The sequence below is a fragment of the Protomyctophum bolini genome, assembly GCF_963924005.1.
Source record: "Protomyctophum bolini genome assembly, chromosome: 13".
Lineage (NCBI taxonomy): Eukaryota > Metazoa > Chordata > Actinopteri > Myctophiformes > Myctophidae > Protomyctophum > Protomyctophum bolini.
This window is the reverse complement of record NC_137874.1, coordinates 27,123,006-27,148,108: the sequence shown is the minus strand read 5'-3', so window position 1 is coordinate 27,148,108 and position 25,103 is coordinate 27,123,006. Positions and strand designations below refer to the sequence as shown.

The following is a 25,103-nucleotide window of genomic DNA, read 5'->3' as shown; positions in this document are numbered from 1 at the left end:
ACCATGAGGCCGATTTGAAAAATGTAGGGTGGCATTTACTAGTTTCCTCACCTTCCGCTTCCATCCTCTTGATATTGTCAAGAGGAGTTCATATCTATGTGTAATTCCATCATTGGAGAACATTTCCTGTAAGAGGTTCTAAATTTCAATATTCCATGTCATCATCAAAGCATTTCTTCTATAATGGAATGGGCCTACACTGTCTATATGTTTGGTTTGGGTTTGGTTAAAACATCTTCCACCAACCCACTCAAACATCATAGGCATGCCATAGGGAATGTTATGACATGTGATGAGTGATGACATGCTGGCGTCGGAGTTGGCAGATGACATTAGACACCTCTTTTGCAGATGTCTGGCAGTTTGCAAGTTGATTGACCAACTGTTGTCATATATATCAGGGTATGCAAACATGGCTTGCATGTCTTAGACCCCTGTCCAAGAATGTACATAGCCCCCTGGGTGCTGTACTTCCCCTGGACACCTTCTGACCTTGGTATTACTGAGACGGCACTCAAGAGTTTCTCCTTCTGGCCCGGACGGCTAGTGTAGCTGTCTGGGCACCTAGGGTCCTAGGCTGGTAATCCAACCTTCTTCCTGACTGGTTGGACCAGATGTCATTGAAAGGTTTGCGTTCACCTGTACCCTCTCTTGACTATAGTTCCCCAGGGGACTGTACTTGACACTCCCATGGCTGCGTCATCTCTGTTCACAAGCTTTCAAATCACTGTTATGCTGATGATGCTCACCTGTTTTTCTCCTTCCATCCTTGCCTCTGAAGAACTGCATGCCTGGCTGCAGACATTTCACAGTGGATGTTTTCTCACCACTTCAAGCTTAATGCAGACAGGACTAAGCTTCTCTTCTTCCCTGGAAAGTCCTGCCCCGTGCAGGATCTTTCCATTTCCAACAACAACAGCAGCCTGGTGGTTCCTGTTCCAACTGCCAAGAATCTGGGAGTTGTCCTGGACAGCTGTCCTTCTAGTCATTTGAACCTGTAGGCCAGTTATTCTCAAATTCTCAAACGGACCCCCAAATTAATATAATCATATTTGTAAATAGTGTGCTAATACCTAATACCCGTCCATTCAAACTCTAGACGGGCCCGTCCCAAAGTTATTAGTGCAGCCACGCCCGGCAGCCAGTGAAAACTAGAGTTCCCAACAGGCCCAAAAATTAAGGCCCGGCCCTACCGGCCATCATCAAACCCTGTACACTCAAGACACTGCCCACGCTGCCACCCTTAACTCTCCATACAGTATATGGAGCTGACCTGTTCTGACATGTCATATGTTGATCTGACATCACTCAAGACACGCTCCATGTATGGCCAGTACAGAATGAATTCCATATGCCAGTGCTTGCCCAGCAGTCTTCCGTCTAAAATCCAATTAGTGTTTTGCCCCTAAGAATTTTGTAACCAACATCCACAGCACTATGCATCTGTTATTAGGTAGGTTTACCTGGTATTCTAGTTGCTTTATAGCACATAACTGGTTTCTTGGCACTCTATATACTTGACTATTTACCATATTGTTTGTTACTTGCGCAAGCAGAGCGCGCAAGTAATAGTTTTCATCCAGGGCGATGTTTGATGCGTATGCACCGTGCCAGTGTCTGACGTAATGACTACTTGTAGTAGTCAAAGTAACCACAGTATACCGCTAATCAACTTACAAATTACATATAGGCCTACATAGAGGCATTTCCTTTAATTCACCCGACACTGATCGACATACTGTATACGTCCCCATCGAAAGCCGTCACTCATGTGTATGAGTAATGACTACTTGTGCTTGATATGGCAGTGGTGTCAGATTACATACATGTATACATGGGGGCATTACCTTTAATCCTCCCGACACTAAAACATATCGTCCTTACGTCACCATCGAAAACCAATTACACCCTGGCATTGGGTCCTTTAATCCACATCTTTATTACGTCATCATTGAGAGCTGTACCAGTTATACCCTGACGTCATATGCTGCTACGATACATACGCATCAAACGGGGCATACGCAAAGTAACCACAGTATACCGCTAATCAACTTACAAATTACATATACATAGAGGCATTTCCTTTAGTCCACCCGACACTGTACTTGCACGCTCTACTTGCGCACTAGTAGGCCATTTATGGCCTACTTGTGTGCAACAAGCAAGTAGGCACTCGACAGAGTGCAGTTCTAGTTGTAAATTGTAACCGGTCACAAAGCTCTACCGACATCTCAGCTGCAGGGTTCAATGAGCTAAAGTACACACGTGGGTGGAAAAACATGTGCATTGCAATATTAGCTATTATAATGATTATGATGCTATGAAATCCAAGAATGCTGGTCCATCAATGGTATCACCATAATTGGTTATAATGTGACATTACCTCTAATGGTGTTTATTATTCAGCTCACATGACACTGGTTGGTAATTGTGCTTGAGGAGGTACAAAAGACCATTACGTTTGCAATAGTGCCTTGACATGTGGGATTTGTGAACATTTTCTTGTCAGCTCTACTGTACCTCCCTGATGTTTTACATCTTGAGTCTGGTGCATATTTCCTACAATTCCTCTTAAATTCCATTCTCTTCTATTGTTGTTACAGCATGGATGTTTTGGCTTTCAATACCAATGTTTATGATGGACCACTGCCATCTAGTGGAGAACAAACGGTAATATTTTGAATAGATACCCACTGGGGAGAATTAGGAATAAGCTTGTCGTTTATTTGTATAAAAACACATCATGGCCAACATACAACTAATCTGAATCATACCCACACTGACAAGGATAGTGGGGGAGAGATTTGGAAGTCTCAAAGAAAACGTAATATGGAGGATGCTGAATCTCCTATTTGAACTACATCAGGTGAATACAGTACATGTTTCCGGCCCCAGGCTCACTCTGGTCCTCATTAGCAGGCAGCAGCTGCATGTTGTCTGGGACATTCATTGAGGGAAAGGTCAGTCCGATGATGCCCAACGTAGCTGCCATGGCAAATTCAGCATAATTCCTGCCTAGATTGATTTTGGGCCATATGGGTATATCTGCAAGTCAAATCGGTTGCTTGTGCATGAGCAGGTGTCAGCAATAACATCACAAGAGGCAGGTCAATGTTATGAATGTGCCCCTTTTGTACATTTGGAGAATGTGAAATCTGTTTTGGGGATGGAATGTTCCTTGCTAAAAATGATTGAATTCCATTTTCATAACAATGCATTGAGAGACACCCATGTATTGTACACACCAGCACACGCACATGAGTAAAAACACACACACACACACACACACACACACACACACACACACACACACACACACACACACACCCCAATGTATTGTACACACAAGTTCATGCGCACGCACGCAGGCATGCAGTCGCATACACACACACACACACACACACACACACACACACACACACACACATACACACACATGTTCTGCTGCACCTCAACAATAGGGGAGCGCCATAGTCAACCTCAGGATGTGAACCAACGATGTTCCGGTAACAATAATTCATTAGGTTACCACTGCTTCCTAGACAGACAGACAGACAGACAGACAGACAGACAGACAGACAGACAGACAGACAGACAGACAAGCAGATTATTATTATGACTTTTTTTTTTAACCAGGACAGTATAAAGAATGAAACTATTAATGACTGACACCTTTTTTGTTAAGAACCCCTGTAGAGAGGCCAATTAGCTCTGCAAATTATCACTGGCACAATTTATACTGCTCATTGTGCAGTATGTACAGTACATAAAGTAAAGTAGTAAAGCCTCAAAATGGGCAAGACAGACGTACAGATCTTCGAAATGTCACCAAATTGGATTAGAAATGTTACAAGATCAAGAAGCCCTGTGTTAACGAAAACTAGATTGTTAATATTTCAGTATCCAGTGAAGACAAACAGCACCACCCAATGGGAGGATACCATTTCAACAGAGTTACATTGCTGTGCACTTTGCACTGAGTTGCTTCATTTGAAAGCACCTGTTTTCCTGTTGTGAAATGGTTACAATGACAGTAACAAGACAAAAAGGGAACTTGCATGGTCATTGCTCAACTCAAAAGAAAGAAAATTAAGTTATCAGCACCCATTTGTATCTGATTACCTGGGATGACAGGGCTTTACTGTGGCAGCCACAGTGAAAGCCCTGCGTGCGTGCAAATATTCTAGTGTATATTATTATTAAGACATTCAAGCTTTACCCCAGTATTGGACTCCATGGTGGACTCAACCCTAGACTCAATCCTCTGTGGTGGAGGATGTCCTGGAACATGAAAATAAACACATGAGCTGACTCAGCACCAAATAAACCAACTAGGAAACAAAGTTGTTATAGAGGGTACAAGATCAGAGACCTAGGCGGACCACAAAGACTCGACCTCATCACTGGTCATCTAAATCTCAAGGCACGTCTGTATTCATAGTGAAGATTTTAGGGTATAATATCTGTATTGGGAAATGAGTGAGCACAAAGTAGGCTACTGATACAGTAAATTAAAAAATAATTCACAAGTTGTCTTTTTGCATACCGGTAGTTGTATTCATTGCAATAATATTACCGTGTGCCTGTCACGATATCCCAAGGCACTCCTGGTACAGTCCAGTGTGCCTCAGCAGACCATTTGAGAATCAAGCTTAGTGGTGCACTCACTGCACTGGTGCCTGGCCTTAGTCAAACTAACTAGCAGAGTAGAGTAGAGCTTAGTGTTGCCTGGCCTTAGTCAAACTAACTAGCAGAGTAGAGTAGAGCTTAGTGGTGCCTGGCCTTAGTCAAACTAACTAGCAGAGTAGAGTAGAGCTTAGTGTTGCCTGGCCTTAGTCAAACTAACTAGCAGAGTAGAGTAGAGCTTAGTGGTGCCTGGCCTTAGTCAAACTAACTAGCAGAGTAGAGTAGAGCTTAGTGGTGCCTGGCCTTAGTCAAACTAACTAGCAGAGTAGAGTAGAGCTTAGTGGTGCCTGGCCTTAGTCAAACTAACTAGCAGAGTAGAGTAGAGCTTATGTGGTGCCTGCAGGCCTTAGTCAAACTAACTAGCACAGTAGAGTAGAGCTTAGTGGTGCCTGGCCTTAGTCAAACTAACTAGCAGAGTAGAGTAGAGCTTAGTGGTGCCTGGCCTTAGTCAAACTAACTAGCAGAGTAGAGTAGAGGCTGTACAGTAGTCTATACAATATATACAATGAAGAAGAGATCACATTAGTCCAGTCCTGTCAACACTACATAGTACATTGGTTACCAGTATCGTTTAGAATAGATTTGAAAGCACTTTTATTTGTTTATAAAGCACTTAATAACCTGACATCTTCGTATATTAAGGATTCCATACTTTTTTAATGTTCACACTAGAACACTCGGGTCTTCATCCACTCTTCTATTAAAATTACCCAAAGCTCAACATAAGAACACCGGTGAGGCCGCTTTCTGGGTCTATGGCCCCAAGTTGTGGAACACACTACCACTGCACCTTAAAAGGGCGACCTCCCTTGCTGTTTTTAAGAACGAGTTGAAAACTAATTTTTTTCAACTTGTTTAGATTTATCTTGTGTTCATATTCAACGTTCTGATACACATTTCCTTACCATTTTTTCTTTTTGTATTGCTATTTTTATTTGCTAATTTGTATATATTTTGTCTTGTATTGACCTGCTTTTTAGTTTTTCGGCATTCCGCTGCTTGTTATTTGTTTTATGTGAAGCACTTTGGGTTGCATTTTATGTATGAAAGGTGCTATATAAATAAAGTGTATTATTAATGTAAAAGCACCAGACTGGGCTGAGTGTGACAGCACATTGTTGGGCATTGACGTAATCCTAATCAATGCACAAAGGATAAATTGACCATTCCCTCACCCACTGAGGGGAGAGAGTCTCTGTCATAACAACATGAACCATCTTGCCTCTCTCTTCAATGACCTGAAACTAGAATTACTCTGAAAGAGCATTAGGTTTGTTCGGGACTTTCCTTGGATACCAGAATTATGCTGAAAGAACATGATGTTTGGGACTTTCCATAAATAACTGAATTTCCTAATCGTAATATCTACTTTGTGATTAAATATACTGTGGCATGCATAGCAAGCAGCTTAATTTGAGAGTCTGGAAATAAAAGAGAAGTTTGATCCATAATCCTTGCTGGGTTACGTCTGTCCAGTGCAGGCCTACCGAGCCCTGTTACAGCCATGTTTGTGTAGCTGGCAAACTGATAGACACAGTGACAACCCCAACAGCATGGTGAGAATATGGCTACCTCAAATGCCAACTAGGAAAACTAATTTCTCGTTCTCTATCATGTGTGGCCTCTTTGCCTCTGATTCACTGGAAGTGGAATTTGTTGTCTTCTGTGCGAAAGGGAGCAGTATAGGAAGTGAGTTGCAGTGGCTTAGCAGAGAGGAAGGGCACAAAGAGGGCATTGTCAGGGGTTGTCCTTGAGAAAGTATCACGATTTGTGGCCTCCAAGCAATGACTGCGTCATTTGCGCTAACACAACACAATTGCAGACTCTCAGTCCCATGCCAGTCTCTCATACTGAACATACACAAGCTGCCATGCACACAAACATTCACACACTCACACAACATTATGCATTCTTAGAATTGTTTCTACATTGCCCAAAAAACAAAAGCAGTTGTTTTGGAAAGAACTATGCAATTTAAGCCATAGCAATTTAACCAGTAAGACAACCTGAGGGCGTCTTACTGAAGGGCGTTAATAAACTTAACTGAAGTGAAATGAGGTCAGTGTCTTTATATATGGAGATCCAGGTAGTCAGCTCCACATATGGAGATCCATGTGTTGTACCAGCTTGGTTCATTTGCAAGTCTGAGTCGTGTCGCGGCAACCACAGTGGTTGGACTGACAACCATATATGGAGATCTAAGGGTCTCCATCATGTCACAGGGCGTGACCATATATGGGTGCATGATGTCACGAGGCGTGACCATATATGGAAGCGTGATGTCATGAGGTGTGACCATATATGGAGGCGTGGCATGGGTGACGCAATAAACGAACGGGAAATGCAGGTTTTCATAGTAAATACGACCTACTGTACGGTCGCAACAATATTCTGTCTTGGGAAGACTGGAAACATTGTCCAATTACCTTTGGCCAATGAATCAGCTGCTTTCCTGTCTTGGGTAATGTAGAGGGCAGTCATGAGGAAGAACAAACCGCCCAGGACTCCCACAAAGGGACAGAGAAGGAAGCTGTACTGTAGACTGCGGAACTTCCACTCATACGTTTCAGGGTTGTACATACCTATAGCGTCAGATATCTAGAGAACAGCGTGAAACCAAAGAGGTAGCGGTCAGTGATATATATTGTAGATACAGCAACACTTGGTTTACCAAAGAGACAGTACATTGTCGCAACATATCCACTGTTACTGTTAGAATTCTGTTGAATTACGGAACACAACATAAAGGGGTCAGACTAATATGCATGTAAGCTAAAGAAGGAATTTGAATCATTTTTTAAGCTGACCAAAGAATATTGATGATTTCTCACCATTCCTATTAGGTAGGGACTCCCTGCATCACCCAAGAGATGCAACACCATAATCTGAAGCGCCTCGGCTGTGGCCCTTCTGGTTGGCACAACAACATACTGAAGAACACAGGCATTACATAATGATACAGTCACTCTATATATTCAAGCAGACTTCTGATTCTAGCCATCAATGCAAAACTCACCAGCAATATATCGGCCAGTATGGGCCAGTTCAATGATAGCAGTGTCTCTCCAATGAAAATGAACACCTATAAAAACAGATGTGATTATGACATTAATCTATCTTATTTCCTCCAATACTAAATGTTACCCTCAATGGCTGTTAATAGAATACTGCAAATGGAAAAAGGGTGAATTCCTTACATAAGTGCCAGGGATGTTGATTGATGCCAAGAAGATGGCAAAAAAGAAACAAGGGGCTGATCCCAGCATGCCCACAGCACAGATGATTGGATCAACATTGGGCACTTTGTCCCTCAGGCACCTGGAAAATGTGGTTCCAAGACACACACCTAAAATGCCTGACACCACTGTGACGCCACCAAAGATGTAACTGTTCGGGGGAGATGAAGTGGATTGTTCCATTAAAATCCCTCACATTTGAACTAATTGATGTAAAGATGGGAGAGGTGGATCAAGGAACGCCCTGCTCGTACCTGTCTGAGTTGTCGCAGGGCTCCTGGGTGCAGGGCGGTCGGATTCCCTGTGTGACCTGAGCTCTGGACAGGAAGGTGGGCGTCCAGAAAGCTAGGGCTCCGGTAAAGAAGGCCATGGCTGTCACTCCCATCGTCGACCACACAAAACTCTTACTGGAGCATCAGAGGGACAATTAATACGTACAGTAAATAGGAGGATGTGAAGGCAAATCAGTGTCAATTTAATTTAGTGAAAGCAGTAGTGAACTGCTTACTTCTTCAGAAGGTATTTGATGTCTTCTAGGTATGAGCTCTGTCCTATGATTCCCTCTCCATTGGTTTCTGCTGCCCCTCTTGGTGGGTTGGGGCATAAGAAGATGAGCAGGACAACACCCACTACACCTAAAATGGGATTGACCTTATGACACAAATAATTGTATCACATATTGTGAGTGCCCAACCAGTTTATATAGAAGCAGATTTATGTATTATTATTTTAAGATCTGAAACAGTCTACTATTATTTAATATGATGTTATGAATCTGTTTACCCTAAGAGCCCAACGCCAGTCCCCTGTGAGAGTGGCTATGGATGATCCCGTTATATATCCAAGACCACTAAGAAAAACAAAACGCACAGTTGTATAACCCCTTCCAAGTCCTAAACACTCCAAAGGGATTAATTAATACAAATTATACTGGCCATATCTGAAGGTGTCTAACCTGCCGACAGGAATGAAGATGTAGAAGGCAGCGATCATGATGGTCCTCTGACCTCCAGTGAAGAGGTCTCCAATGATGGTGGGAGCAATAGTGGAGTAGCTGGCTTCTCCTGTCCCGACCAGAGCTCTCATCAACACCAAGAACCAGAAATACTGAAAAGAACATGGAAGTTAAAGGATGGCACCAACTGACCCATTGCAAAAACATATATACGATATATACAAAAAGGACTTAAATTAATTTGATTATTTTTAAATCATCAATGGTTATGCCAAGAACAGACTGATTAGTGTGAAAATAATGAGCACTACTAGGTAGAAATCAGAAAGGTTGTACTAGTACACTACACACCATCTCTAGGTACTGTATATTTAAATGTATTCCATCCTTCCGTTTTGAACCTGTATGTATACTACATTTGACCTTAAAACTGTTTTGTTGCAAGGAGTTGTGACTAGTTGCATTGGTGCGGTTTGGGCTGAAAGCATAACATAATTCTAAGCAGAAGCAGTGTTACCCTAGATTAGAATGTCATTTAAATGGAAAGATCAAACAAATGGCAGATGAAAGGTGCTTCTGTTCTTGAACAGTACATGTGTACGCACTAAATTCTTGAGGTTTCAATTACCGACTCGCTGACAAAGGAGCTGCTCAAGGTAGTCACAAGCCACACACTCAGGCCAACAATCATGATAACCTTCCGGTTGTAGCGGTCCCCAAGGTAGCCAAACAGAGGAGCCAAAAAAATGAAACTGCAGATGAAAACTGTAAGTATGTTAATATTTATGCAAACTATCTCTGAGATATGTCTATCTCATAATTTGACATCATTCACTTGCAACATGTTGCCACAGATTGATTGCAACCAAGCACACACTCCAAACTAACAATGATTAAATGTATCGGCCTACAGTATGTATCAGAAGACATACCACCTAACTTCACATTTTGGCTTAGCAAGAGTAGAGGTAAAGTTTCAATACAAATAAATCATTTAAATAACAGAAGGTCATAGAATTTATTTGACATTCAAATACTATTAGCCTCTAAGATGGCTTGTAGGTGTTGGACCGATAAACCATAACCATTGCCATACAAATGTAACTTTTACATTCTATTATCATTCAAGCAATGCACTAGTGGAAACAGTAAAAAAGTGCTTGAGAATGTAGTTTTGCATTTGACTGCATTGTTATACCTGTCTGTAGAAGTCCAGATGTGCTGTCATTTATATCAAAGAATTTCTGTATGTTGAGAAGGACTCCTTCATGAAAATAAAGATTCAAAACATCATGTTAAGTCTGAGCGACGCTGGTGCGCAATAACTTACAAGTATAAATCACCATCAAACAAGAGGTTATTATGCATACAGAACACTGTGGATGACTGTAAAGAAGAGGGGATCATTCAACCTGCTATTGTGTATCGATCCATGTAGTTGAGCAAGTTGACATAACAGAGCACAGCCACTGCTATATACGAGCGCACAGGTGATACGACTGGTTTCACCTCTGTGGCTGGTAGAAGTGAGGAATGGCTATTAACAATGGAACCATAGCGTGGAGTAGGGCTGTGACTGTTACTCAGATGGGCTGTCCCTCCATCCTGCTGCAGCATCACTGGTCCATTCGACTCCATTGTACCAGGCTTTTATTCACCTGCAAGTAGAATATGTTGAACAGTGGTTGGTTATGCATAGAAGGTAGACCTTTATTAATTCTGTCTGAATTTCAGTTTAATCTACACCAAGCTAGCTAATGGCTGCTCAGGTGATGGATTGTGGGGTGAACTGGTGACCATCTGATTTCTACCCACTAAACTATGGCCGCTCCTAAATATATGCTATATACGGTATATAATATTATATATTACTTTAGATGTAGGCTATCATTTGTCTAACCTCAGAGCTGGGATTTGATTGTGACCTGTGTGTTGTAAACAAGTCTAACCCTAACCTCCTAACATGACTTTTTTATTTATTTTTTATGTTTTTATTGCGGATTTCGCCTTTATTTAATATTTTTTTATAGAGGGACAGACAGTAGGCTGACAGGAAATGGGGGAGTGACATGCAGTAAAGGCTGTCGGGATCGGGAGTCGAACCCGTGGCACACTGCCAGACTCTGACTACCGGCCAAAGTGCCTGGACCGCTGAGCCACAGCCCAGGCCTAAACATGACATTTTGATTGAGTTATTTAAGAATACCATAGAGTGGGGATTCTGGGGAAGTACATGCACGCACGCGCACACGCACGCACGCACACACACACACACACACACACACACACACACACACACACACACACACACACACACACACACACACACACACACACACACACACACAGTCGCGGACAGTTGTGGACAGCTAGACCTGTCACTTTGAACTCAATAATCATGTATATAGTATACAGCACTCAAGTTGAAACATTGTTGGCTGTTTTGCAACTTGACCATGGGATGTTTTGACACCCAAACGATATCACTCAGGGTTTGTATTTAAAGATGTGTTGTGGTGAAGGTTTTGAGCCACAGTGAAAAAGGACAAGCTACAGGTCACCCCAGTAGTTAACCCGGAGAGTGCGTTGACCACATAATTGCTACATCTCTGTTTTTCCAGCTGGAGATCAGTGCTGCATATAGCCTTCCATCTCTCTGCTCTCAATTACTTGTCTTGTTACAATGCTAGAGTACATCTATCTAAATCTAAATACAGCAAACACTGCCCAGACAATAAACAAACAAACTAATTAATAACAAATAAATACATGAATATACAGACGGGTGACAAAATTCAAGGAAAATAAGTGGAGGATGTCGAGTGTGTGTGTGTGTGTGTGTGTGTGTGTGTGTGTGAGCGAGCGTCGCTGATCGAGATCATGGTGTGGCCTTACTGACCTGCCTCACTCTCTAATATTGTTATCTATAAGTTACTATGTGTGCAATTTGTGAGGGGAAAAACCTGCACAAAGCGTTGCAAAGCTGCAATGGCTGGTTTCTTGTGTGCGTGTTATTCCACAGGCATTTTTCAGGCTTTCATAGGCTGTGATCTTCTTTCGAGGGGACATACATGCAGTAAATACATACTGTATTCATACATACATAATAATAATGATGAATCCTGTTCTAGGCCTACTGTGACGTCATATAAAAGGAGTATTTACTGGATGTACACAAGTAATATCAATGAGAAAGAAAGAAAAAGCTCTATGCTACACAGTATAATCAGTCTACAGTAAGATGCTGTAGGCCTACATACTTGGCTACAGTCCCAGCTGCCCACAGTGATGTGTGGCAGCCTGGGTATTATTAACAGACTAACAGTCCTATCTGTGAACAAAATATCCTGGGATTGAATGGGTGAATTTCATGAAACTACAGTGAGTGTATGCTGTATACTATTATAGAGGTCTGCTTTTCTTTGTTTTCCTATCATTGTTTTGTTATCATGTTGCTATGCTGCTGCATATGTCCCAAGGAGCCAAAACAAAAGTAACTATTTTTTTTATTACAGTATACACAAGACATTTGAATCCTTCAACCGTATGAAAAATCTAAATGTTTTTTCACAACAAAGTTTAGCAAATGAATACCTCATTTTAAACACAGCCCCTTGCTCTGTGTATACTGAATGGTTTCTGGAATGTCTTCTTATGGTGTGTAGTCAATGCATAATTCAGCCCAGTTTGGAGAGTCCATTGCATTGCCTGTTGCCAATGCAATTGAAATGCAGCTATTAGTTTCACTTTCAATTTCTTTGCAAGCAAATGGTCTATAGTACTATAACTCAATTGTTGGCTGCTAAAATCCATATAGCAGGCTCTGTAGAGTCTTACAAACACATTGAGTTTGAAACTGTCTATCATATTCTGTGGTTCTGGCAGTGTTTCAATATCAACACTATACATCTAATAACATATGTATTGTCTCAAAATAAAACTTAAGTCAAAACCAGCCTTACCTACAAGTTAATGAAGTCTTGACGTGATGTCCTATTCACCACATCCCATATTAGTATAGTTCTCAGTGATTAAGGTAACTCACACTGTATATACCAGGCTTGAAGAGGTCCAACAGAGATCTATCTCCCTGGGACTCTAATATGCTCTGTGTCATATTAGGTTAGCAAAGGGACCAGCCCCCTTCTGGTCTGGTCATGCGCTTTCACACAGATCACCCATGTGATGTAATGTTGTACACTTCGTCTGTCTTCTTCTTCTTTTAACTCTTTGTGCAATGTCCCTGGCCACTAGCGTATGCCCTTAATCAATACTGTTTCTACAGTATACTTATTGGTGTGTAATAGTTCTGCAGTTCTGCTAGTAAATATGTACAATAACTTATTTTTTATTGTCTTTGAAATGACCACTTCCCTAAGATAACCTACAGTAGGCCTATAACTTGTCATCGCTTTGCAGTAAATGCAAAGAATAATAGGTGCTATATCAAATTATGTCAATATTCTCACTCATACTTCTTGGGTGTGAAAATAAATGTTGGCATGTGTCTGAAATTACACATCAAATTAAGATCATTAATGTGTCTGTCAACTTGGGACGCTGACCATGTTGGATCATACATTCAGTATTCATACACCAAGCCACCAACATTCAGTAATGGATAAGGGATTTCAAAATGAAAATCGTCACCGTCCTAATAAAGTTTTTCAAGTTTCTCAGAAAACAGAACAAAATTAACCAAATAAATACCGGTATATGATATATCTTAATCATTTCACAGTTTATGACAATATATGACTATTGACATACCGGTACATATAAGTCTATTATATATTGAGGATTAAATTACAAACACTAGAATGGTGCCACTGGTCATCATTCATGACAGTCTTGATGATGCACGCATTCGCAAACTGTACACCCGGCACAGTAGAGGGCGCTATACGCTATATACTTAGAACTGTAGTGAAATTCACATCATGTAGAAGAAGGATGACGAGCTTGTTGCTAAACATAAACTGAAGAGAGACTGTTTATTGAACGTTAAGTTAACGCTGCCGTGTCGAAATATTCACATTGAACATATCTGTGTTTAAGGTCGCTGAAACATGACGGAGCCCCAGTCGGTGTTGTTACTAAGAAGACAGCTGGCAGGTAATATAAAACCGTTATTGACAAATGCATATCGGCTAACAGATAGCCAAGCTAACCAGCTAGCGTGATGCTAACGTTAGCTTTGATTCAAGTGATGCCGCTGGCTGGCGCAAAAACTATTTCTGTGAACCAGAAGGTCCTACTGTGTCACGTTTACAATACTTGCAATGACATTGCAAGTATTGTAAACGGATTATAATTGTAAATCAACTTTACGTCTTGTTGTCATATACACTGTAACTTAGACCCGTTTGCTGTGTCTGTGTGTAGAGAGATAAGTTGTTTGTTAATGCTGCACTACACAGTGTCTGCACACCGAACCGCTGTCAGAGATATCAGCTAACCTGGGCTGTTTATGTACACCTGGCGAGTTAAATGACACCAGACAGTTAGATAGAAATGTATGTCCTCTGGCTCCTCTGCTAAAAGGTAAACTGGACTGCTTCGTTGTTAAACCAACTAATCATGTAGCCTAGCCAAGTGACTCACCGTTGTTGTCAAGCTACATGGCTAACGTTATCAAGATCACACTGCCTGTCCCATTGGCTGTTTCTTAGATAGTGTCAGCTGCACATACCGTAGTTCTCAATAAGTTAAACACAAAAAACAGTTCTGAAAAACACATGAGCAGCAGTAAGAGCACCATCCTCATCAGCAACACTGACCCAGTGCCAGCCCTGAGCAATTTGGTTCCCTAGGCAGGATTTTCCTGGAATTTCACAGGAATCAACGGGTAATCGGGCTAACCAGCCATGGTCTAAAACTAAAACTGCTACGAGCTGGCTGCTGGAATGCTTTTCCAGACTCTAGTAGATTATAAACAATGCCCAACTCAAAAAAGGAAAAACCTCGCACAGTAGGGGAGGGGTAAGAAAAGCCCTGCCAAGTAAGTGAGGAGATGGGAAGGCGATGATAATCACAGCCACATACTTCTATGGGCTGGGATGGTACCTGTCAGCAGGAGGAGTAGGATGAAGCTGATGGTGGATCCTCACTGGTAGGTGAGTCAGTAGGATACAACAGCAGTGACAACACACAAATGTGTGCGGAGAGGAATCAATTGGCATAACGACTAAATTGGGGAGGAAAAGGGGTAAAATAAGTCTTACATCGGACTTGCCTAATCATGCTGAGAGTGAGACCCTACAATATTAGTTTCTGCGAATGTTAATTTGTGCTGCACTGCCTCAATCCACTATTCGTTGGATTTCACCTTCAAACCCTGGTAGTGTTTTTAGCAACCTTATCATAGTGAATGTGGGTCCCTCTGGCCCCTCCCCATGGGTACACTACACGACATTTAGCAGGAGATCTATGAACTTTCTCAGTGTAGACAATGTGTATAGTATACTGTGTGTGTACTAGACCCTAGTGCCTACTCACCCCTTACAGTAGGTGTCATAGCTACCCCTTCCTACCTCGCTGACCACAGAGCTCTGCTCTAGCCGGCTCACTCTGACTGAGCCAGAGTGTGGGTCCATTTCAGCTCACGCTCATAGTTTCGTTCAATGCAGGCGTAAGCAAGGCGTCTATTCTCTGTCCTAGGCATGTTGGAACATCATTCAAACATGCAGCTTCTAGTGGACTCTGAGTCAGTTAGACCCCATGATCTACTACACCTTGCTTTTAAAATGTAGGCCTAATCTGTATCTGCTATCTATATTAAGTTATATATTTATAATACTTGCGCAAGCAGAGCGCACAAGTATTGTGGTCGGCTGGACATGTACGTATGGTATGCGTGGTAGGTGTATATATATATACTGGATGTTGATGGTGACGTATTAAGATATGTTTCAATGTCGGCGAATCGAGTTATACCTGCCTTTTGATGGTGACGTAATTAAGGTTTCAGATTACATACATGTATAATTTTTTTCCACCCAACATTGAAACGTATCATAATATGTCACCATCGACAGCCAGTTATAACCCGACATTGACACGTATCTTAATTACGTCACCATCAACATCCAGTATATATACCTACCACGCATACCGTACATACATACGCCAGCCGACCACAGTATAGTACTTTCACCTTACATACATGTCATGTATACATACGTTACCTGTTACCCAACCAATATTGAAAAGTATCGTAATTACGTCACCATCAACATCCAGTTATACAATGCGTTTCTTTAAAGGTTTATTACTTGCGCAAGCAGAGCGCACAAGTAATAGTTTTCGTCCAGTGCTTCGATGCGTATGTCATCGTTTGATGTGTATGCGCCGTGCCAGCGTATGACGTAATGACTACTTGTGCTTGATATGGCAGCGGTGTCAGATTACATACATGTCTACAAAGGCCATGGGCATTACCTTTAATCCTCCCGACACTAAAACATATCGTCATTACGTCACCATCGAAAACCAATTACACCCTGGCATTGGGTCCTCAAAATAGTGTCAGACAGGTAAATACTTTTCAAGTAAGTCGTAGAGCTGTATTCTAGAGAGCCAGGACAAATCATCAGCATATTCCTGAGCAGACAGTTTGTAGCGGTCGACAGTACTTGCGTGCTCTGCTTGTGCACTAGTAGGTCATTTATGGCCTACTTGTGTGCAACAAGCAAGTAGGCACTCGACAGAGTACAGTTCTAGTTAGTTTTAGGTGATAAGGTGACCACCGAAAACTGCATGACGTCACGCCGTGGTGGTCACCCAAACACATCTATCTGTTTTACTAATAACAATTTTAGTTGCCACCATATTACCTAAAACTGGTGTATGAATAGGCCATAAGTCAGCCAAGTATAAAAACAAGGCCCGTCGGGCAAGTACAAGTCAAGATCTACTTTCCCAAAGGTCATGCTCACAAAAGTAAATCGTATTAATGTTAAATCCAATCAATAACCGCAGAGTGAAATGTTAGAGAAATCCTAGGAAAGGGAGAAGATAGGATGAAGGCTGTGACTCAGAGCCTTGATTAGGCATCCCCAACAGCCATGCCACCATTAATTAATTGTTGAATATGACACTGTGGTAGTCATAACCTAATAACATTAAGCCTTATCCAATCCAATTTGTGTAGATAATTAGTCACGTGCATGGTGCTGATGCAAATTGCTGTCTACAGTTTGATGCAATGGAATAGTTCCACTACACATTCGCATGTACGTAGAAAGCCGTGGACAGTTGGACACATGTAACAACACATCCTACTGGATAAAAAAAGGAAAACATCACGTTGCGGGATACAAAAACATCACATTTGGCATGTTTCAAGATAGCTGGGGCAAAATGTGTTAGAATTGTGACAAGTTTTAGATTTTTGGCATGGTTTTAGGTATGGGCCCCCTAGTGGTCTGTTTGCAATGAATCCAATGTAAAATATACTGCCTATTAACATTGGATTAATTGCAAACGGACCACTAGCGGGGCGAGCCCAACTATAGAGCGCCGAAGTCCTGACGTCACTCGCTCATCTCCTGGTTCTGCCTGGTTCACGGCAGTCATTTCTCTATGGGAGAATAACATGGGTTTATCTTAAAATCGTTTCATATACCGGTAAGCATTGTGGTCCAAAAATAAACAAGCTATCTCTGCGTTATTGTCAGGGAGGTGTCGCTGTATCGTTTGCGACAGTCAGTTATTCATATATGATTGACTGCCATTTTCTAGCGAAAATTTAACTAATTCAGAATCCGTAACAATATCGTTTTCTCTCAGTCAGTTGATTCTTCATATCCATATGAGTGAAACGGCCGGGATGACATGTTTATTTTGAAAACACAGTTATTATATGAGGCGATCTGTAAAATCCCCCTATGGGGATTACAATGCAAATAAAAAGTACATGAACCCGTGGATTTGCGCCCTCTACCGATGTTGACGTCAAAAATCTCGGTGCTCTATATTGCCCAAAATAATCATAATTGAACAGGGGACCCCTGTCCTGACAAGCACTTGGAATGTAGGAGTTGAGGCATTCAATTTTGTTTGACTCGGTTCCACAGATAAATGTTGTGAAAATGGCTGATTTACAAGCTCACAGCACCTGGTGCGGCGTTGTGAGCTTGTAGATTGGCTCTTTCTTATATTGACAATTTGGCCAAAATTGTTTTTTATTGAACAGATTATATATTGTTACACAAACATTATGATATGAAATGCATTTATCTTTTATAGAAAACAAAAAATTTAAGAAAAAATACAAAGACAAAAAAGAGAGAAATCCCTCTGCTCAGTGACACCGCATACTATAGAATAAAATAGTAATATGATAGAAAGCTCATGGAAAAGAAAATGGCGTACAGCCAACCATATCAGTGGTATCCTGTGACTGTCTATTAATTGTTTCTACTCAAGTAATGGACAAGGGGCAGCCAAACCTTATCAAATTGTCTCTCCCAATATTTGACCATTTTTTATAGTATAGTGTTTTGATTACTTTTGAAGTAATGGTCTTTTTTCCATTTCAGGTATTAAAAGTCTGTTATCTGGGTGGGGACCTATCTATACTTACTTATACTGCATTTCTTTCCTTTTTCGGACCGTTCACCTCCTTCATAAAAGGGACAATGACAATGGATAGCTTAAAATCTAATAGCCCTTAATACACTTACAAGCAGATCATTTATAACTGGATATGACTTAACATGGGCATTTGAAAATACCCTTGAGTAAAACTTTTCTCTCTCTGCAGAGCTGAACAAGAACCCTGTGGAGGGATTCTCAGCAGGCTTGATAGATGATAATGACCTCTACAGATGGGAAGTTTTAATCATTGGCCCTCCAGACACACTGTTGTAAGTCTACAATTTTCTCCAAAAGGGGAAACTAATTTGCTTTGAGACAGTTATCTATCTATATATATATATATATATATATATATATTTTTTTTTTTCCTTCATCTAATTGCATCTCATCTGCTGCTTGAATTTAACCCTTTGCTTTTTCCCCATTCACAGTGAAGGTGGTGTGTTTAAAGCACATCTGACTTTTCCCAAAGACTACCCTCTCAGGCCACCTAAAATGAAATTTATCACAGATATATGGCACCCCAATGGTATGTTCAAGAATAGTACACTGAATGAAATACATTTTCGTTTGTTGCAAGTCCTGTAACCAGTCTATAGGATATGGGGAAGAACATCGTTTTCTATTTGGTAAAGAGAAGTCCAGTGTGCTTCAGCCTGTAGTAGAAGGTTAGCCTCGCATCAGCAGACTTTCCACCAGCGTGGTGGTCTGTGTTCCTAAATCGCCCATGTGAGATCCGGTCTAGGCGAGGTTTAGACTGGATGATAAAAACAAAAAAAAGAAGGGCTTGCCGGTGCTCAACAGGGACAACTTGCATCAGCGAAAATAATACCTGGGCACTACAGGAGCGACTACCCAAATACAATACTGGAGTACTTGACTGGTCTCCACTCTCCACGTGTTTATCGTTTATCGTTCTTGACTCGGTGCTCTACAGCCGGGCACCAGTCTAGTATTTATTATGCAGTTACTAGTGTAAATCATAGTTTAGCATGGTTTTTATTTAGACTTTCTGGAATCCATTGATCATCGTCATAATTTTAACTTGTTTGCCTTATACCGGTGTGCCTATTCAACAGGGAGGTCAACGGGGTTGGATAGCATAGTCTACCTATGCGTATGTTAAGTTACAACCTCAGAGTGAAACTCCTCACTGCCAGGTGAAAAAAGGTGTTTTATGAGTACTAGTATAACTAGTAGGCTATCTATTCTACACCCTCGCTAAGACCAACAGTGGGGGTTAGCTGCAATGGGGACAATATTTAGTGAAGTACACTGTTCAAGGGTGCTTGGCATAATGGCTAAATTGGGGGATTAATTTGTGCAATTACAAATTGTGAATATCAAGATTGTTTTATGGCAAGTCAAAAAAACCCTTCAAAACATTTTGTTTTTAATTTAAATTCTGTTTATCTTTAAACTAGTTCCAGCAGCATGCCCAATATTGAGCAAGGAATTTGTAATTGATTTGACTTTCACTGTTTAATAAATTCGAAATGTTCCAACAATATCACATCAATGGCAAGTGGATAGACCACAGTTGCATACTTAGTGTATATTCAGACAAGTTTTATAATTAAATTATCCAGTACTGACGGAAGAGGTTTTTTCGAACACCATATCCTGCTTCATGATTAAAAAAATTAATTATATATTTTTTCTTCCAGTTGACAAGAATGGAGATGTATGTATTTCTATTTTGCACGAGCCTGGGGAGGATAAGTACGGCTATGAGAAACCAGAGGAACGCTGGCTGCCCATCCATACAGTGGAAACCATTATGATTAGTGTTATCTCTATGCTTGCAGACCCAAATGGGGACTCGCCAGCAAACGTGGATGCTGCAGTAAGTACACAGCTCCTTTTGCAGAGAAAAATAAAGCAAAGGCTACCAATGGGAATAATGCCTGATTGCTTTTCATTTTAAACCTACATTTTGGATGGAATAGCCAAGACTGCCATAGCCCTCACTCACCTTTTCTCATTTCTTGTAAATTGTGTGTATTGAACCACAAGGGGAAAAACAACACACTTAAATTCTAGCACACATCAATAATTTACACAAAAAAGCTTGACCTACAAATTAACGAATGAAGTAATAGCGCACACACACACACACACACACACACACACACACACACACACACACACACACACACACACACACACATCCATTATCCACCTTTCATATCACGCCCACAACCTCTCTTTCTCAAATTTCCTTCTGCAGAAAGAGTGGAGGGAGGACAGACATGGAGAATTCAAGAGGAAAGTTGCCCGTTGTGTACGGAAGAGCCAAGAGACTGCTTTTGAGTGATATTTAGCAAAGTTCTAGCTTCACGTTTTCAGGGTATGTGTTTATGGACTGGCTTTGACTTTGTTAACCCAGTCTTTGGTTTCAGAACTGAAATGTTAAAGAAGAAATGGTGTACATTATTTGTCCACTATAGCTATGCTAATGCTATAGAGTTTGTTCAGAAGCAGGGGTACATTGGGACTCGGGATACCAATTTGAACACTCATACTGAGGATGAAGTGAATTAAATCAAAATGATAAGACAATTGGAATTAGAACGACAATTAAAGCTAATATCTGATCTTTGGGGGTTCCCTCTCCTGATTGGATAAAGTTGTTATCCTGTTTTGAAAATGTATTATGTTTACTAAAGAGAGATGGAGAGACCCTGTTACTGAACAAACAGTTAATACTATTGGCATATAGAGATTTAACTTTACTATAGCTAACACGTATCCTGTACTATAAAATAGGTTTACAAGAGGCCATGGCTCAGTGCCTTAAAAGCCCAAAGCTGTGATACAATATAAGATGGCTTTTTGTGTACACTTTTATTAAGAAGGAAAACATAGCTTTTATTGATCCTGTGGGGAGCTGTTGGGGATAAAGTGTCTTGCTCAAGGGTCTGAGTCAGACAGCCTCTATTCTACACCAGCTATGGCCACCTCGGGTTAGCAACTTATTCTGAATTGCAAGTTGACTGTTATAATTGAGAAGAAAACAACAAAATCAAGATGTATGTATGTGGTTCACTACTTTTCATAGACATTGAAATTGTATTTTTTGTCTTCACCAGGTCTTCAATTGAAAATCAACATGGCACTGTTTTGCTGCACTCTTCCACTCTTTGGCCAGGCCTTCCCCTGACTTGGGTAGGAACAGGTTGGCTACAATAGGCTGCAATAGAACATAACAGTGGCTACATTGACTGACAGAAACTCGCCAAGCAAGTGCCAACTCAATAACAACAAAAGATGGTAAAATGATTTTGGAAGTCTATGAACTGCTTCAACATTCAGGAAAATATTGTAAAGATCTGTATATAGCACAGACAACCGGATAATATATAGACTCACTTTCCATCCAGCAACACACTTAGACCAAATGAGTAGCGCTTGTTTAGGTAATGTTTGATAGGTTTTAGTCAAATTTGCCCATTATCATCTCTAGTGTTTATTAATTCTGTTTAGATTGTTTTAACAGGAAGGCAGGGAAGAATCTGAAACTGTTGAAGAATCTCACTTCTATAGAGCAGGACTGGTTCTAGGAAGTTGTGAATGACATTAATGTGGAAAGGTAGTTGGTGGAATGCTGGTAGGTATATTGGAATACACAAAGCATGTCTGTTATGAGTTCTCACAGTCTCAGCACTTCACATTGGTTATGGGTACATGGATGTTTCTTCATTATGGGTCTTAACTCTTCAGTTGCCTTTGGAAAGGGAACTTGCCCATCATTGCTCATGCATGCTTGAAAGTTTTTCCACGTCTTTTTTCAAAAGTGCCTCCTGAAAAATGCTTGGCAACTCCACCCTGCATTTAACAAGAGTAAAAAAACAAATATCGGAAAAGTTGGAGAAATTGTTTAACACCTTGAACATTGTGTGTGTGAATTTATTTAACAGTCCAGTTCATGAGGATGATGTTTAATTAGAATATTGGTAATATTTTGGTGTAGCAATAACTCCCCCTTGTGTGAAGTGTACATGTCTTAATTTCATTTATATTGTGATAAAAGTTTGGTTGATTTGGGGTCTATTTCTCCAATGTTCTATTTTAGCATCATCTGTTTTTCCTTTATAAGGGATGCATGATATTTCGGTTTTGGCCAATTATTGCGCAATAATCTGTTTTGGGAATTGGGATGTACAGTTATGCCCGATGGGCTGACTACACGGACTAAACTGCATCTCTTCAGTGAATGCAGACACTTAACACATAAGAATAATAAATAAGGATTGGTACTGAACATTTGTCATAGTATATACTAGACGAATGCCACTGGTGAAAGACTACGATATCTGTGTCGATTCGCCCATGGAAGTTATGGGATATTGACCAAAATCTTGACCTTGTGCATCCTTACCTTTTTGTGTTGCCCTAGGTAGGAATTGTTGTGCATGCTTTAACCTTAGTTTACTTTTCTCCCCTGAATGTTTGGATTTGGTTTGCGAATGTTAAGAGTGTTTGTGTATACAGTATGTATGCCCATGTTCTTTTTCCTCCCTTTCTCTCCTGATCCTCAATTATTTTCTTTTCATTTTTTGTCTATTTTGGACTATTACAGTTTTTGCCTAATGTACAAAGACAAAATACTGATGTATATTTTTCATGTTATGAAACCTGTAGTGATCTCTTCTAAAATATGACTTTTTCAATATGTCTTGTGCATTTCATTGACCGGTATTTTGGATGATACAGGAATTGATGACTGAAACACAATAAGCAAGAATAATTCAGAGAAAAAGCTATAATAATATAGCATTTTACAGTCCTAGATGGTATAAACGCCAAAATATTGTCAGAGTTTACATGACCGATTAATAAAATATACAGATTTATTTTGGAATGGTTCACTGAAAGTCTCAACATATTAGGTTTAGAAGGGGCTATGCCTATGCATCTTTCAAGCCTGTGTCCTCCAGCATCTTAAATACTGGAATTATTGACAGAGTTTGACGGCAGCATGATAATAGAATTATGAATCAATCGACAAATACATTTGTACATCAAATGGTCATGAAACGTGTTGACTCCCACATTTCAGAACATGCACTGCACCACCTTGTATTTTTTAATAGTAGATTTTCAGGCCTCTGTCGCCTTCAAATCAAGTGCAAAATCTCAAATGGCAATGTTCATATGTTATGGCCATTTGAAATGGCCTGTAAATAAATAGCAGATCTTCAGATCTATCGGCTATTTTCAGCAAAGAGGTTTGGTGTGTTACGTGTGTAGAGGGATAAGTACAGAGTGAAACGTTTATTGTGAGTATTTACAGTTAAATTAGTCTGAAAATACACATTAACATGACTCCAACATGATGGTTCTGTCAAACAAGTATGAAGCTATCTATGAAACCTATATGAAAAGGTTTATTCTGCAACACAATTTTATGTACAATATTGTAGGCTCCAACATAGCATGTTTTGTTGTGATATTTAACACACTATTCTTTAAACCCCCAAACACAACAAAAATACAATATGAGTTTATTTTGAGCTAAAATGAAATATAGTGTATAATGTTCTTTGTGTTAATGTCTCTATTTTAACAGTACTTACTTTACTTACGCCTATAGCCCAACTTTGGGCATAGGCCACGAACAAGAGCTCTCCAGACATCACTGTCCTGGGCCATCTTCTCCAGCTGTCCCCATGTGTGGCCAGATCTCTTCACATTTTAACAGTAGGCTACTATATATTTTTCTATAATTAGTGTGGTTGCCCTAACAGGGCAACCAGACTATAGTAATTGCAACACTTCTTATGCTAGAGAACCCTAAACTTTGACGCACTACAGCTTCATCGGGAATCGTGTGCTTTCTCATTGCTAAAAGAAATGTATAATTTAATTGATATTAATTTAATTACCGGTATATCAATGGTGCACATTGCACAGATGTCCCTAGTGCCCACCTGTCCTGTATTCGCTCTGAATATCCTCTGGAGAGGTTTACCTTCACATCATTTGAACATGAGTAGCACAGTAGGCTACTAGGCGTTATGACTAATGAGAAACATTTCCAGGTGGTTTGCAGAGCATCAACTAATTGTAATTGTCTAATAAAATAATAAATCCATATTCTAATATAGGATCGTTTCCACAGGTCTGTGCAGAGAGCACTGAGGTGGAAGGGGCCCAAACCCAAGAACATTTTGGCGGTGGTCTTTTTATGGGTTCAGTCTCTTGTGCCATTTCACATCAGTCATTTAGTGGGCCTACATTGGATGTCTTATTGCGAACGCAGTGAGCACTTACTATGAGACCTAGCAGATCATGTCTGTGTGTGTGTCCGTGTGTCTGTCTGTCTGTCCGGCCCGCTATCCGAATATGGAGTGTGTTGCATCAGCAATCACTCAGCTCCATATATGGGCACGAAAGGGGCCAGGTCCACTCAGCTCCATATATGGGCAGTACTACACAGTTCTCACTAATTCGTAATTTATTCTAATTGTTATTGCAATTTACGATCTGCGTTCGCTTCCTGCGTTCGCACGTCTTACTCGTGCTAATTGAGCAAGATGTTCCACAATAACTTGGCCTATGTCATTGGACAGTAAAATAAGCAATATTATGTTCTCATTACAATGGTGGCCCTTATTTATTTT

The 25,103-nt window shown here is 40.6% G+C and overlaps 2 protein-coding genes across 3 annotated transcripts; one reads left to right on the top strand and one right to left on the bottom strand.

Moving 5' to 3' along the window:
• Window positions 1–3,385: 3,385 nt before the first annotated feature.
• spns3 (SPNS lysolipid transporter 3, sphingosine-1-phosphate (putative)) lies at window positions 3,386–12,980 on the bottom strand. Of its 2 annotated transcripts, none has more exons than XM_080780752.1 (14): window positions 12,844–12,980; window positions 10,290–10,535; window positions 10,076–10,141; window positions 9,506–9,642; window positions 8,878–9,029; window positions 8,706–8,772; window positions 8,431–8,573; window positions 8,177–8,329; window positions 7,884–8,073; window positions 7,703–7,768; window positions 7,518–7,616; window positions 7,113–7,284; window positions 4,220–4,281; window positions 3,386–3,538 (listed from the first exon to the last, which is right to left on the bottom strand). In XM_080780752.1, the coding sequence occupies exons 2-14, from the start codon at window positions 10,513–10,515 to the stop codon at window positions 3,521–3,523; spliced, it is 1,551 nt and encodes a 516-aa protein (XP_080636878.1). In that variant the 5' UTR covers window positions 10,516–10,535; window positions 12,844–12,980; the 3' UTR covers window positions 3,386–3,520. The 2 variants fall into 2 exon arrangements, with proteins under 2 accessions (XP_080636878.1, XP_080636879.1); XM_080780753.1 differs by having other exon boundaries at window positions 12,840–12,963.
• Window positions 12,981–13,827: 847 nt separating this feature from the next.
• On the top strand, window positions 13,828–23,155 carry ube2g1a (ubiquitin-conjugating enzyme E2G 1a). The gene is made up of 6 exons (XM_080781257.1): window positions 13,828–13,992; window positions 18,644–18,746; window positions 18,909–19,006; window positions 20,145–20,323; window positions 20,708–20,827; window positions 21,570–23,155. Exons 1-5 carry the CDS (start codon window positions 13,947–13,949, stop codon window positions 20,792–20,794), a joined length of 513 nt encoding a protein of 170 aa, XP_080637383.1. The 5' UTR covers window positions 13,828–13,946; the 3' UTR covers window positions 20,795–20,827; window positions 21,570–23,155.
• The last annotated feature ends 1,948 nt before the right edge of the window (window positions 23,156–25,103 follow it).

Excerpts from the sequence above, each read along its gene's own strand:
- ube2g1a (XM_080781257.1), top strand. The coding sequence starts at position 13,947 with ATGACGGAGCCCCAGTCGGTGTTGTTACTAAGAAGACAGCTGGCAG. Across the intron at positions 18,747-18,908 it reads GGCCCTCCAGACACACTGTT|TGAAGGTGGTGTGTTTAAAG; the intron begins GTAAGTCTACAA and ends CCCCATTCACAG. Across the intron at positions 20,324-20,707 it reads CAGCAAACGTGGATGCTGCA|AAAGAGTGGAGGGAGGACAG; the intron begins GTAAGTACACAG and ends TTCCTTCTGCAG.
- spns3 (XM_080780752.1), bottom strand. The coding sequence starts at position 10,515 with ATGGAGTCGAATGGACCAGTGATGCTGCAGCAGGATGGAGGGACAGCC. Across the intron at positions 8,074-8,176 it reads CCCTGCGACAACTCAGACAG|TTACATCTTTGGTGGCGTCA; the intron begins GTACGAGCAGGG and ends TCCCCCGAACAG. Across the intron at positions 7,617-7,702 it reads TACTGGCCGATATATTGCTG|TATGTTGTTGTGCCAACCAG; the intron begins GTGAGTTTTGCA and ends TGTGTTCTTCAG.